Here is a 14,090-nt window from a genome sequence, read left to right as displayed (position 1 = left end):
GAGTTTAGGATGGGAGATGCCTCCGAGATGGACGAGTCCTTATTAGGTGCTCGGGCAGGTTCGGTGATGGAAGGTCCCTCAGAATGAGTAGGAGCGTGAGGGGACGGGATTGCGAGATATGGCGTGATGGGCAGTGATTCAGCGGAGCGATTGTTAAGCAGATGCAGGCAGTATCAGGAGGGCAGGAAAGGTCAGGGCTAGTTAAGTATGATGGCAGGGAAAAAGGGGAGGGGGGAGAACCACCGTCCCGGAAGGTACACTTGCGAAAAGACTCATTTTCCATTCCCATCCCATCCAATTGGTGTGTCTTTGGGCAGTCTTGTGTTTTGTGCATTTTCTGGGCAGTCTTGCATTTCTGCGTTTTAGCGTTCTCCTTAGGGCAGTGCGATTTTTAGTCCGACGTGTTGTCCAGCGATCATTCCAACTACAGAGATTTTCCTAGCTACACTTTCGGGCCACCCACCTCATACCTCTGGAATAGACTCTTCTCCCTCGTTGCATCTCAGACCCCATGCGGACTTGATTCTGCTCGTACTCCTCCTTTCCGGCTTGCGATGGAACAACAATCACGTCACCGCACAGTTCGGATCTACGTCATTGGGGTCGCAAACCTGGTCATAGAAGTCGACGTGAAATACATCAAAGGAATGCTAAATAACCCCAACATCCAACCCAATGCTACAATCAACCGTTGGATCACTGGTATCCTACTATTTGACTTCCGCCTCGTACACGTACCAGGTTCACGCCACACTGGGGCTGACGGTTTATCACATCACCCCCGCGCAAACGAAGACCCCGAGGAGGATGATGACTTCGAGCAGTGGTTAGATGAAGCTAATGCCTTCACTATTGATGCCGCAAATTCCGGGATAATGTGTGAAGGGTGGCGGCATGCCTGTGCTCCAGGGACTGTCTTGACTGGCTTGAGTGCTAGGACACCAGATGTTGCAGTCTACACCTCGGCCCCGGAAGATGTCGAGATTCCGTGAATGATAAAGGCCATGGCTAGGAATGCACGCATTCTCAAAGTCCGCGATTTTCTATGTGATCCCGAGGTTGCTATGAGTGTGCCAATGAAGGAACGCCTAGTGTCTAGCATGGGTATTCCATGGGTCTGACAAAATATACCCACACCCATACCCACGGAAAACCCATACCCATCACATGGGTATGTGGTTTATGTGGGTTGGGTATGGGTCAGCTATGGGTCTGTATGGGTCGAGACCCGTCATGAGTATTCCATGGGTTGCAGTGTGAGAGTCATAGTACAATAGCAGGCAAGTCTTTGTGCCATTACCTGCCATGCTATTAGAGTGATGAGATGGGTCTTCTGAGCTGTGTGTGATATCAGGTTTGAATTACCTAATAGAGGTACTGTACAGTTATGTTATCACCACACTTCTGGAACCCTATGTTTATAACAAACCCATAAGATGACCCATGGGTTTCCATGGGTTACTCACTGCTGACCCACACCCATACCCATGGATACCCATACTTACAACCCATGTGGGTTGGCGATACCCATGCCATACACTAGGAACGCCATCAATTCCTCAGATATGCATCAGACTTCTTCCTCAGGGATGGGAATCTCTGGTGAAAGGACCTGAGCAGCAGGCACAAACTATTTGTTAATGAGGGAAGACGCTACACACTTATCTGACAGGTGCATGATGACCTCGGCCACAAGGGAATTTTCACGGTGCGGACACGCTTGCTGGAATGCTTTTGGTGGCCACTCTTAGACCAGGATGTACGATGGTGCATGGGCACATGCCACGAATGCCAGGTCCGCCAGATGATGAAGGTGCACATTTCACCAACGGTTGTGCTTCCTTCCGCACTCTTTCACAAGGTGCACATGAACACGATGCTCATGCCACGGGCAGGAGGGTACTGATATATCGTACAAGCATGCTGCTCACTTACATCATATCCCAAATGGCGAATGCTCCAACAGGAGAATGGGCGGACCCTTGGCGCATTCACCTTTGAAGAAATCCTTTGTCACTGGGGGGCAGTTGCGGAAATTGTCACCAATAACGGCTCCACTTTTGTCTAGGCACTAGACTATTTGGCTCAGCAATACAAGATTCATCATATCCGAATTTCCCCATACAACTCCCAGGCAAATGGGCTTGTGGAATGCTGACATCTGGATGTGTGCGAGGCTGCAATGAAAACGTGTCTGGGAGACAAGTGGAAGTGGCCTACAGTCATGCCCGCAGTTTTCTGGGCAGAGCGCATCACGATTCAGCGATCTACAGGATACTCCCCATATTACATGGCACATGGAACCGAGCCTCTGTTCCCCTTCGACATCGCGGAAGCAACTTACCTGGTTCCATATGAGGGTGTACAGATGACTCAAATTGAACTTTTAGCACACCGGGTGTGTCAGCTCCAAAAATGGGAAGAGGACCTGGTGGGGGTACGGGAGCGTGTCATCAGAGCAAGATACAAGTCCATGGAGCAGTTCGCACAAGAGTTTCATAGGACCATTAGGTCCTACAACTTCAAGCAGGGTAATATCGTGCTGGTTCAAAACTCCCGAATTAACATGGAGCTCAATCGTAAGACAAAGCCACATTACTTGGGACCCATGGTAGTCATTCGATGAACTGAGGGAGGATCGTATATCCTCGCGGAACTGGATGGTGCGGTGTCTCAGCTATGGTTTGCAGCATTCTGCATCATACCTTACAAGTACCGAACCCGTGCCGATCTCCACTTCACCCCATTGTCTGATACAGATGAGACGGACAGCACTGCAGGATCAGATGATGAGCCTTGACATCAGCATGTATCCATTCCAGTTTATCTCCTCAAGAATTTTACTCCTTGTTTTTAATTGATTATGAGATTCCTTGAGAACGCTCCATTTTGATCCAGTGAATATTGTACAAGTTATAACCACAGAAGCGAGTTTCGCGGAACACAACAAAGATATCGTATACTACTGCGACAAGTCGGCTGATGCATTTCCGAGGCCTCGCATTCTCTTCACCTTGCAGCCCCTAATTCTCCTCGTCAAAATTGAGCCCTTCGTCCCCACCGCTACGTGAATCCATACTGGGGTCGAAGGCACCTGTGGAGATGCTATGGATGACCTCATCTTCCTTCTCCGAGGGGAACTCTGCATCTGAACCCTCCAGCCCGCTGACACGTTCCTCCAACTCGGCCAAACTCTGGCTCAGCTCGCGCTGCTTAGACAGGATCGCATTGACACGAGTGGCATACACCCCAAACTGGGTGGCGAACGCGATGGGATTGCCCCCGAGGGCACCCATGATGGCATCCAGCTGGGAGCGCATAACATGCTGGCTGTCCTCAAGTGCACACGTGCACTGCCAGCTGCGATGGAGTGCCACTTCCAGCATCGCGATCTGCTCGCCCGGTTGCATGGACTGGAAGCTCGTGGGGAGAATGTCGGCAAAGTGAGAGTGAAAAGCTGGAGGGCAGGGCGAATCATCAAGAGATATGGCTGGGAGCATCAGACTGCCATAGCTACCTTGGGACCCACTGCGCTCAATTGGGGATGACGCGATGTGAAGGGACCGCGCGGAAGCCTGTCGACTAAGGGAATGATCGGATGAGCGCCTGGGAAGTGCAGCCGTGACACAAGGAGAGGGGCGGGCATACGGCTCATCCATCAAACCTGCAGTGACAGCTTGGGAGTGTGAGGGTGCACTCATCTGAAGTGGTGGGGGAGGCATGGCCGACGCCGCGGTGTGAATTGTCAGCAGGTCATCGATCACCATGGGATCCAGCTGTGGGGAGGCAGCACGACGCTTCACCGGACACTCATCTCCCGCGATCGATCCGATCGGTAGTGGAGATGGTTGGCGACTCTGCAAGGACGGCCCACCAGTGATTGTAGCGATGTCAGGCATGTACTGAATGCCAGATGCGCGATCGATCAGATGAGCACTGCCCATCTCGAGGTTCAATGTAGGCAGTACGGTGCATGGAGTGGACCCCATAAGGGCAGGTTGAGGAATGGGTGACATGATTGTGGGCTTACTGTGCATGCCCAAAGTCGGAACCTTGGCACCAGATGGGAGGGGCAGTCGTGGGCAGTTCTTCGCCTTTCCCTGTTTCTTCGAGGTTGATGAGGCCGGCGCGGGTGCCATGAGGGAGTCGTATGCTGCCAACACGTCCCGGATATCAGCGCGTCCATCCAGAGTGAGGGGGACTTCCGATCCCTTAGCAAGTAAATAAGCATGCATAGCCCTCGCACGCTCCTGGCATTTTGGAAGAGGACCACAGTCAGTCCTGGATGGTCAATAGCAATAGGGCGCGATGCACGATACAATCTTTTAGCCCCTCAGCCCATCCGCGATCCTGTGTGCATGAGACCTTCATCTCAGTCACCAGGCCGAAAATGAAGACTGCATAGTCCTTCAGTTGGAGGTCAGGATATTCCGATGACATAATGTGAAGGGAGGAGAGTGCGAGATATGGCTAAAGGGATGAAAATAAACACGATGCGCAGAAGTTCCCAGGAGGCCGGAAGCTATATGGGCACACGCATGCACCCTGAAGCACATGCCCGTGCCCTGCACATGCTGTCAGGAGGAAACTCACAATTCCAGGGAATGCGGAGTGGCAACAATATAACTACAGCTCGATCGCGGGGCGTAATACTAATACAGTGAAAGACCGTAAAGGAAATGATTCCGCTCAGACCTTCGCGTCCCCGTCATCATCTTCAGCTTCACCCCCGGGCACACTATCCACATTGGAGTCGTGTTCCTCCACACCCAAAGCCAGGATCGTCACTCCAGCCTGATGCAGCGCATTCGCGACAGTGATAACATCCGTGGCGACCCGACCCTGCCTTTCTCGGATGAAATAGAGCACAGTCTCGAAGCCATTGACATGAACGGTGAGGTCATCAGCACCACCAGCAGGGGCGGGAGTGCCACGAAGCTTGTTGAGGAGAGCAGTCGCCTTGTTGTTGTCGCATTTGAGTCAGTCCTGTTCTTCTTCCAGGCTTGTGATACGAGCATCCAGGTCCTGCAGGAGCCCTTTCTGCAACTCACGAGCAAGCACATCGTGGTGATGGCGAGGCATAGGGGGCACATCGACATAGGGGCCACAGCTGATGATGGGAGCTGCACTCGCGGCAGAGGATGACTCCGCAATGTGACTGCGGGCACCCAAGGAGGCAGCCTTCTTCCCGCAGGATCATTTCATCTGTGGCCCCAGTGATCTGCCCGTGTTTGCGGAAGTCGCTAGTTGGAAGGTAGTAGTGAGAGAGAGCAATCTGCAGGGTAGAAGTGTGGGCGCACCTTGGGATTTTGACCTCTGCTTCGCATAGGTGCACCTGCACCTTCTCGCCTGGCACCTGGCACAAGCGCCTCTCTCGGAGGTGCTGAAGATGCAATCTACCTCAGTTTCCTGGCATGCCTCGCATCCGGGATCGTGAATCAATGCAGGCTGGGCCGCACGACATTTGAGCGCAGCGAAGAAGTCCTGGCCCAGTGCCAGCCGGGTCATCACAGCATCGGCCTCCTCTTGGGATGGGTCCAGAAGATGCAGACTGGTGAATGATTGCATGCGCGCATACAAGACGACGTCGACGAAGGTCGTGCATATCTTGTTGACCTCCCTCGGATCAAAATCTGACTCCCCGAAGGCGGTGAGGACCTGGAAGCGAGGGTCAAAAACAGACAGCGAGGATACTGAGACACTCACCACTAGGTGGGACAGCTCACCGATCCACGCCTTCTGCACCTCATCTCCTCCGGACTCATCAGCCTTTGCAAAATGATGATTCACATTTGCTATGGCATTGCACACATCGTATTCAGCAATAATGCAGGCATCGAAGGGTTGAGCCATCTCAGCGCGGATTGTCCAGGGTTGTAGGCTGGGGTACAAGGTGCCCTGCGTGCAAGGGAACCACACGTGAGACTGTGGGCACTACTTGCATGCATTTCTTCATGCTGCATGCCTGGGCGCCTGTGCCAGTCTCGCAGGGTGCGTGATGAAGGGCCGGTCTTCTGAGGCGCCCGACTAGTAATACTCGTGGGGCGCCAACCGAGAGAACCTCATTTAGCGTCGAACTGAGACAATCTTGCGGGCACAATCTGATGTCGTGTGGTACCCGCGACTCATTCTTGTATGGGGGGCCCAGGTACCCTGACCGAGGGTGGTCAGTATTTGAAGTGTTGAGAAGATGAAGGGACGTATAGCGCGCTGAGGTGGGAATCGTGTCCGCGAAGAGGTCTCACATTTTGGAGATACCACAGAGTGCTACACAACAGACCCTAGTCCGACAGCAATTGGAAGCTGGTTATCGGAGGAGGGAATGCTACAAGCCCGAATGCTATTTCTAACTCCTCAACTATGATCTGCAACTGCCTCAAAGTACCATCCGCCAACTCGCATCTACCAGTGATCCTGCGCATGACATCATACAGTTCGCGGGCCGCATTGCGCAATGTCTCAACCCAAAGGTGCAAGGTTCCTGATGGCAATATAGCAGAACTAAGAAATGCGATCCCAGGGAAATGGGGACAGGATGACTGCACACCAATGTCAGAGAGACCATCCGGTGGGTGACCCAAACCGAAGTCCTCGTGGACAGCGGGGTCATCGTACAGAATGTGTGCAGTCAAACCACGAGGAATGACAGCAGGAAGGTGGTTAGCAATCTGAGGGACCATCCAACAGCCAGCTTCCATGGTGCGAGCTGTCACAAGATGTATTTCCACTTGGGCAAGGACAGGAATATCGCGTGGAAGGGGTAGGATGATCCTCACGCTGGCTGCTTCAGACTGGGCTTGGACCATGAAGACCTGAGGGACATGTGAGGACCGGACAGCGAAGGGACATATGCTCGCAGGAGCCTCACCAGCAGGATGTGCATTCGGACTGCCCATGCTTTCCACAGGATCGGGTCAAAGGGCTTGGTAAAGATCTCAATGCGAAGAAGAGCTTCGGTGAGAGTGTATTTGTGAAGGATGACACTGGTGTCCATAGATGGGAGATTGAGTTCAGGATGGGAGATATGCCTCCGAGGCGAGCGGGTGTTTATCAGGCGCTCAGGCAGGCCCAGTGATGGATGACCTCTCGGATTGAGTAGGAGCATGAGGGGACAGGATTGCGAGATATGGTATGATGGGTAGTGATTCAGCGGAGTGATTGTTAAGCAGATGCGGGCAGTATCGGAAGGGCAGGAAAAGGTCAGGACCAGTTTAAGTATAATGGCGGGGGAAGAGGTGGGGGTAGAACCACCGTCCCGGAAGGTATGCTTGCAAAAGCCTCATTCACATTTCCATCCCATCCAGTTAGTGCATCTTTCGGCAGTCTTGCATTTGTGCATTTTCTGGGCAGTCTTGCATTTCTGCATTTCAGCGTTCTCCTTAGAGCAGTGCGATTTTACCCCGACGCATTTTCCAGCGATTATTGTGACTACAGAGATTTTTCTAGCTACATTTTTGGGCCACCCACCTCATACCTCTGGAATAGACTCTTCTCCTTCATTGCATCTCAGACCCCATGCGGACTTGATTCTGCTCGTACTCCTTCTTTTCGGCTTGCGACGGAACTAAAATCTAGTCACCGGCCAGCAGACAGTGTTCACGACTTCTCCTAATGCCACATAGGAGCCATTTTGCAGTTGTTGACAAGATGGTTCACAGAGTTACAGGGCCTCAGAAGTAGGATTGATTCATGTATACAGGCTGGTACAACAAGTTAGGTATCGTGGGTGAGTATAGTCTCTATTTGTTGGTGTTAGACGAGTGTCTGGTACATGAGGGTAGGAGGTGCATACACGTGCTGTTCGGAAGCCATGTTAAGTGGCCCGGGCCACTCGGGGGTTTTGTGCTTTGCATTTTCGAAAGTGCGATACTTCAGCATCCAAGATGCTCATCCAATCATATTTGATGGAGATATATATCATTTCGCTGCATGTTATTTCAAGAATCTTGAGAGTGATGTTGTGAGTCCCGACATAACATATCTCTGTGATGGTCCCTTTCCCCAAGGGGTGGACTTTAACCAGGGATCCAATTTCAATGAGTCAATATGTTGGGAAGACAACTATCCATGGAGTAGATGGGGTAGAGATTTGGTGTGGCCTGTCGATCCATAAGGTAAGTGTATCAGCAAAGAATTCAATAAGGGGTCTACTGGAGATACATGTGTCAGGTCGTGGGCAGATCTCCCCCAGGGGTGTTATGTCGGACGGGTGTGGTAGTGCAACATATAGGCCTTGGATTGACTTTAGGATTGGATTGGGGGGCAGCAGCGGTTCATCACATGGAGGTTTTGTGGTAAGATGGAAGGGGGGTAGCCAGTAGGGTGAGGTTGGCATGGTCATCGTCCTCTCGTTCATGATGGCCCTACATCTCTGCTTTAATATTCTGTGGGTGCGCGTTTGTCGCGTAATTATGCGAGGCACTTGTTTATTTGGAATCAATATTGATTTGGCTCTTTTATCAACATGGTTCAAGTGGCAGTCACAAGGGTTGATTTATAGGAGTTTCTAGGATATATGGATATTCGTCTTTAGGTTTCCGATAGAGGGTGTTTAGAGTGCCTAACTCCCTTTCTTTTCCTTATGTACACTGTTAACTAATCACATGCCGCCAGAGTCTCAGAGCGCTCGGCAGGGTTGGTTAGATAATATTGCCATTGTGAGCGATGTGAGTAGGGTTAGGGTGTAAAATTTTCATATAGAGGAGGGTCTACAGGTTTAATGTGTGTTTCGTTGCAGGCTCCTAAAACCAGCCATCGCTATAGCGTTCTCACTCCTTTATCCTACGTTCATGTTTTAGGAGATTATGTGATAAATGTTTTATAAGACTTACCTGATTGAGTGAAAATTACTGTAAAAGGATAGCCGAACAAGAGGAGGAGAACGCTATAGGATGGCTGGCCAAACTGGTCATCCGAGGATACGCTGAGCATGCATACCCAGCATTTCTTGCAGGAAATCTCGAATAAACCCTAGCATAGGTCTTGTTTTCTGCGACGCCGTCAACCCAAATTTGGTGTTCGCGTAGGGCACCGTCGTGCAGTGTCGCAGAATGCAAGGTGCAATGTTGATTTGGGGCGAGCACTACCAAAATTGATAGATCACTGTGTTGTCTAATCCACAGGAACTGATTATTCAGATTACCCTCAACTAACAACCCTAAGATTAAGCTGTTACACTAGATAGTACTTAATTTTCTGATGTGCACTTACATACAACCTAACAACCACAGCATTCCAGTTAATTTCTAACAAGTGGTAAAGAGAGAAAGACACAGTACACTGTATGGCTTTCATGACTCTGCAACACTGCAGCGGGGAGCGCGCGATGGTGCCCTACGCGAATGCCAAATTTGGGTTGACGGTGTTGCAGAAAACAAGACCTATGCTAGGGTTTATTCAAGATTTCCTGCGAGAAATGCTGGGTATGCATGCTCAGCGTATCCTCGGATGACCAGTTTTGTTACAACGCTCCTCACTTGTGGCGCGTCTTTTCTTTTTCTTTTCCTTGTTCCCTTTACGTTACCAAACCACGTGATCCAATATGTGACTCATCGGAGCGCAACCTCCAATTCTTTACCCAGATGTCCAGAACCCCTAGTCTAGGGTTACACCGGATCCAACTCCGGACCTTCTTCTTATCGCGCATGCAAGACGTGCCTGTATGCCTCATCTTTACCTCGTTCTGATACATGACTCATTATCCCCATTAATACTGATTATCTCTCACAATCTTACTCAGCTTTCTCATACATATTACTTCCTCGCTGTTACTTTGCCCAGACATCGTTTCACCTTATCTAGCCAATGAACGATCTCGTATTACTGTGTAGTACTGCGGATACCTTTTGTATAAGTAGACGACCTCGTCGAGCTGGATCCCCATCTCGACCTGGTTACCATTAAACCAGCTTTTCACTTGCCTTTGACTAAGATCGACCGTTAGTAGCAGACAGCTACTACAAGTCATAAGAACGAACTCTGATCGACCTTCAGTGTGAGGACATCGCCAGAAGTGTCACTTGAACGGACTTGTGTCTTAGACTAAGACCTTGTCTCGTAACAACTCGACTAGACGCTCGTGTTTCGCTGCAGCGTAACATTAGGTCGAGATCTTATTACTCTTTGTGACTTCCCAAAGTCTAACAACGAACTACCGACCGGACCGAACCTCGAAGGCTGAACGATACATCTGATTTGATTGCTAAAGCGCCGTTTGAGATTACTCTGTAATCGAGGCAGCTGAAGGGATAGACTGATCACTGATCTTCGGAGAGGGGTCTGTCCGAGAGACCAATAGGCCGAGGAGGCTGAGGTAATCACTCGAGCAATCAGCAAGATAGGTGTATCAGTTTGAAGACAGAAGACACTCTACGTGCTTGTTAGCCGACGACGAACGAACCCACTTAGTTGAGGACAGTGTGCAGTCTACGTGTAGACGTAGGTCACACAGAAGAATTTATCCACACTGGATTTGAACTTTATCAACCCGACTGCTCTTCCTAAGCAGTACATCGATCTTCTCCCATCTCAGGCAGAGTGGGACGCACAGAGGAACGTACACATTTTAAATGGACGACCTTTATTCATCAGACCAGATCAACACATTGACCACCCAGGTGGTGACTACGAAGCAACTCTACTCCATAATGTTGGAGAGCTTGTATTGCTACATATCGCAGACAGCGGTATACCGATCTCTTATCGAGGAGAAAGACCAGACACCCCTTAGAACCCCCCTGTCCAGAATCCTTTACCACAACCGACTCTTGCACCAATCATAACAGTTGGCGTTCCACCAGTGGCTACCATTACCATGGATGAAAGTCGTCACCATGTCAGTCAGAAGGAACTTGGTTTCAGAAAACCCGAAATCTTCAATGGCTCAGACCGTTCGAGCTTAGGGAGTTCATAAACCAATGCAAGAATTATATGACTGGCAATAGCCATATCTACCAGGAGGACAATCAGAGGATTGCATTTGTGCTGTCGCACATGCAAGGAGGAACAGCAGGATCATGGGCGCAGAGTTTCATAGAAATGAAACTCATCAATGACAATTTCCTTTCTTATGGAAGTTGGAAGGAGTTCATCACGGATGTGAACAAAGCATTCAGCAATGAAAACATTGAAGAGACCGCTCGTACCTTGCTGCGTAACATCAAGCAAGGAACTCATACTGCGGACAACTACATTGCCGAATTTTGATCGCTTGTACCTAAAACGAAATTGGAAGATGCCGGAAATATCGAATATTTCAAGTGGGGACTTAACGACCCACTCCGACAAAGAATATATGGAATGGAGAGCATGCCCAAGATACTGGACAAGTGGTATGAATACACCTCACGGTTTGACAACTAATGGAGATCTGCTCAGATCTTCAAACGAGGAGCCACTACGATGACACGAGGAAAAGGCCGATCTGCCCATCGTCCCTATTACTCGACTCCTGCAAAGGACCCGAACACGATGGATGTTGATCGTATCAATATCTCGTGCTTGTCCCCAGACGAACGACAGAAGAGAATGAGAGAAGGATTATGCTTCCTATGTGAAAAGAAGGGCCATATAGCCAACGACAGACAATTTCATCCCCAGTCTGGAAGTTTCACCCGTGCTAGAATGATACAGCCCAGGTTGGACACAGACACGATCACATGGATTAAGAAGATGCGAGAAGACCTCGCACAGAAGAAGGAGACATCGAAGGAAGAAACCAGAGAGGAACAGATCGCCTATGTGCGAAACGTCTTCAACAACATGACTGATGAAGAATGAACCCAATTGGGTTTTTGAAACGACGGCCACTAGTAATGCATGGACCATCATATCTGACCGTATCTCCCCTCGTTATTTGTAACACTAGCGGAAATTCAATCACTGTGAATATTTCGTTGAGAGAGAAGGAAGACATTACAACAGAAGCCTTGATCAATTCCAGTGCAGCCGAAACATTCATGAATATTCATCTTGCGGAAGAAAATGATTTCATCAGATAGGAATTACCGAAACCGATTAAAGTCATGAATGCAGATGGCACACCAAATCAAATGGGTACCATTACTCATTGTACCTGGAAGATGATGAAAATCGGAGGAAGGAAGACACTTACTCGCTTCCTCTTAACCGGCATTGGTAAAGAAAACATACTTCTCAGCATGCCGTGGCTTAAACGCCTCAATCCGATGATCAACTGGGAAACCGGCGACTTTTGGTTTGGTAAAGACGCCAAATGGCCACCGAAACCCACCGTCGAAGATGCACCAGATGAAGAAGTTTCGATTTTCAAGGAAGATGGACTCCCAGAGTTAATCACCACCGAAACTTCCCCTACCTCGTTTGGGCATTCAGAATCTATCAGAGAAATCGTGGCCGATAACACTGAGCGTGGTGAGTTACCCGCAGTGCGGAATGATACTGAACCAGATGACCCACCATCAGAACCCTCTATGGATCAGCTCAATGATGATGATCTAGTTATCTCCTATATCGCAGGAGAGCAAGTTATTGGGATATTTGAACCCATCAGGAAGGAGTCACCTTTGACAAATGAAGAGACTGGAACTGCAGTCTTTACCATACGAAGAGGCCCCGCCATTAGAAGAATGACACACAGTACTCGATCCCCATTATTCTGTAATGCACAGAATACGATCTTTTACAAACCATCTGGTAAATCACAAGAATTGGCACAACAGGCACACAAGGAAGCATCAGCTGTAGACAAACCCAAAACCGTCGAGGAGTTGGTCCCTAACTACCTCCATGATTTGAAGTCCATTTTTGAAAGAAAGCAGCTGAACGCTTTTCAGAAACCAGGCCTTGGGACCACGCCATTGATTTGAAATCCAATTTTATTCCACGTGACTGTAAAGTCTATCCGTTATCGCTCAAAGAACAAGGAGCGATGGATGACTTCCTGGAAGAAAATCTGCGAAAAGGATACATCCGACCGTTGAAATTTCCCATGGCTTCACCATTTTTCTTTGTAGAAAAGAAAGACGGAGCACTATGTCCCTGTCAGGATTACCGATACCTGAATGAAGGGACGGTGAAGAACGCCTATCCTCTTCCGCTCATTTCTGACCTTATGGATCAATTCAAAGGTGCATCAATCTTTACGAAAATGGATTTACGCTCCGGATATAACAATGTCAGAATCAAAGATGGTGACCAATGGAAGGACGCATTTAAGACAAACTGCGGACTTTCGAACCTATGGTCATGTTCTTTGGACTCTGCAACTCCCCAGCAACTTTCCAGATGATGATGAACGCACTCTTCAAGGACATGATCGATGAGGGATGGATAGTCATTTACATGGATGATATCCTCATCTTGTCAAACGATTTGGAAGAACATCACATTCGAACCCGACGCGTACTCCAACGACTCAAAGACAACGACTTATTCCTTAAACCGGAAAAGTGTTTCTTTGATGTTAAAGAAGTCGAATTCCTAGGCATGATCATTCGAGAAAACTACATTGGCATGGACCCTATCGAACTTAAAGGAATTGCAGAATGGCCTGAACCAAGCACAGTAAAAGGTGTTCGCTCTTTCCTAGGGTTTGGAAATTTCTATCGGAAGTTTATTGCCAACTTCTCGGATATTGCCAAACCATTGACAAATCTTACACGCACTACTGCTGGATCTCCACCTTTTGAATGGACGACAGAATGTCAGACAGCTTTTGACACATTGAAGCAATGATTCAGTACTGCCCCAGTACTGTTACTGCCTGACAAGGCAAAACCCTTTATTGTTGAATCCGACACTTCCAAGTTTGCTATGGGTGCAGTTTTACACCAAGCCGACATCAATAGAGACCTCCATCCTTGTGCCTACACAGCTGTGGTTCCCACTTTTGTATAACAATGGCCCAGGTAGCTGGGCAAGGTGTTGTTCACTACTCACCAGTTCTTGTCAATTGTCAAAGTTATTGTTAACAACAGTCTGAGAGGATTGTAATACATTAACAACTTGTACAAAATAACTTGCATCCAGCCAGGCTTGAACCCTGGTCTTCCGGTCACCTGATTACATAAGCATATGTCACACACACAATCTACCAACTGCTCCATTGGGCC

At 49.0% G+C, this 14,090-nt stretch overlaps 5 protein-coding genes across 5 annotated transcripts; 3 read left to right on the top strand and 2 right to left on the bottom strand.

The window, feature by feature from the left end:
* Window positions 1–554: 554 nt before the first annotated feature.
* SCP_0705870 (hypothetical protein) lies at window positions 555–992 on the top strand (the record flags this gene model as incomplete). Its single annotated transcript, XM_027760512.1, has 1 exon — window positions 555–992. The coding sequence occupies one exon, from the start codon at window positions 555–557 to the stop codon at window positions 990–992; it is 438 nt and encodes a 145-aa protein (XP_027616313.1).
* Window positions 993–3,023: 2,031 nt separating this feature from the next.
* On the bottom strand, window positions 3,024–5,853 carry SCP_0705860 (hypothetical protein; the record flags this gene model as incomplete). Its single annotated transcript, XM_027760511.1, has 4 exons — window positions 3,024–4,211; window positions 4,696–4,959; window positions 5,401–5,658; window positions 5,707–5,853. The coding sequence occupies 4 exons, from the start codon at window positions 5,851–5,853 to the stop codon at window positions 3,024–3,026; spliced, it is 1,857 nt and encodes a 618-aa protein (XP_027616312.1).
* A 428-nt stretch (window positions 5,854–6,281) lies between these two features.
* On the bottom strand, window positions 6,282–7,105 carry SCP_0705850 (hypothetical protein; the record flags this gene model as incomplete). Its single annotated transcript, XM_027760510.1, has 3 exons — window positions 6,282–6,481; window positions 6,548–6,812; window positions 6,869–7,105. The coding sequence occupies 3 exons, from the start codon at window positions 7,103–7,105 to the stop codon at window positions 6,282–6,284; spliced, it is 702 nt and encodes a 233-aa protein (XP_027616311.1).
* A 4,295-nt stretch (window positions 7,106–11,400) lies between these two features.
* SCP_0705840 (hypothetical protein) lies at window positions 11,401–11,778 on the top strand (the record flags this gene model as incomplete). Its single annotated transcript, XM_027760509.1, has 1 exon — window positions 11,401–11,778. The coding sequence occupies one exon, from the start codon at window positions 11,401–11,403 to the stop codon at window positions 11,776–11,778; it is 378 nt and encodes a 125-aa protein (XP_027616310.1).
* A 380-nt stretch (window positions 11,779–12,158) lies between these two features.
* On the top strand, window positions 12,159–12,845 carry SCP_0705830 (hypothetical protein; the record flags this gene model as incomplete). The annotated part of the gene is made up of 1 exon (XM_027760508.1): window positions 12,159–12,845. The coding sequence occupies one exon, from the start codon at window positions 12,159–12,161 to the stop codon at window positions 12,843–12,845; it is 687 nt and encodes a 228-aa protein (XP_027616309.1).
* Window positions 12,846–14,090: the final 1,245 nt, after the last annotated feature.

Source organism: Sparassis crispa, assembly GCF_003851025.1.
Source record: "Sparassis crispa DNA, contig_000006F, whole genome shotgun sequence".
NCBI lineage: Eukaryota > Fungi > Basidiomycota > Agaricomycetes > Polyporales > Sparassidaceae > Sparassis > Sparassis crispa.
The sequence above is the reverse complement of the archived record's forward strand: the minus strand, read 5'-3'. Positions and strand labels throughout refer to the sequence as shown.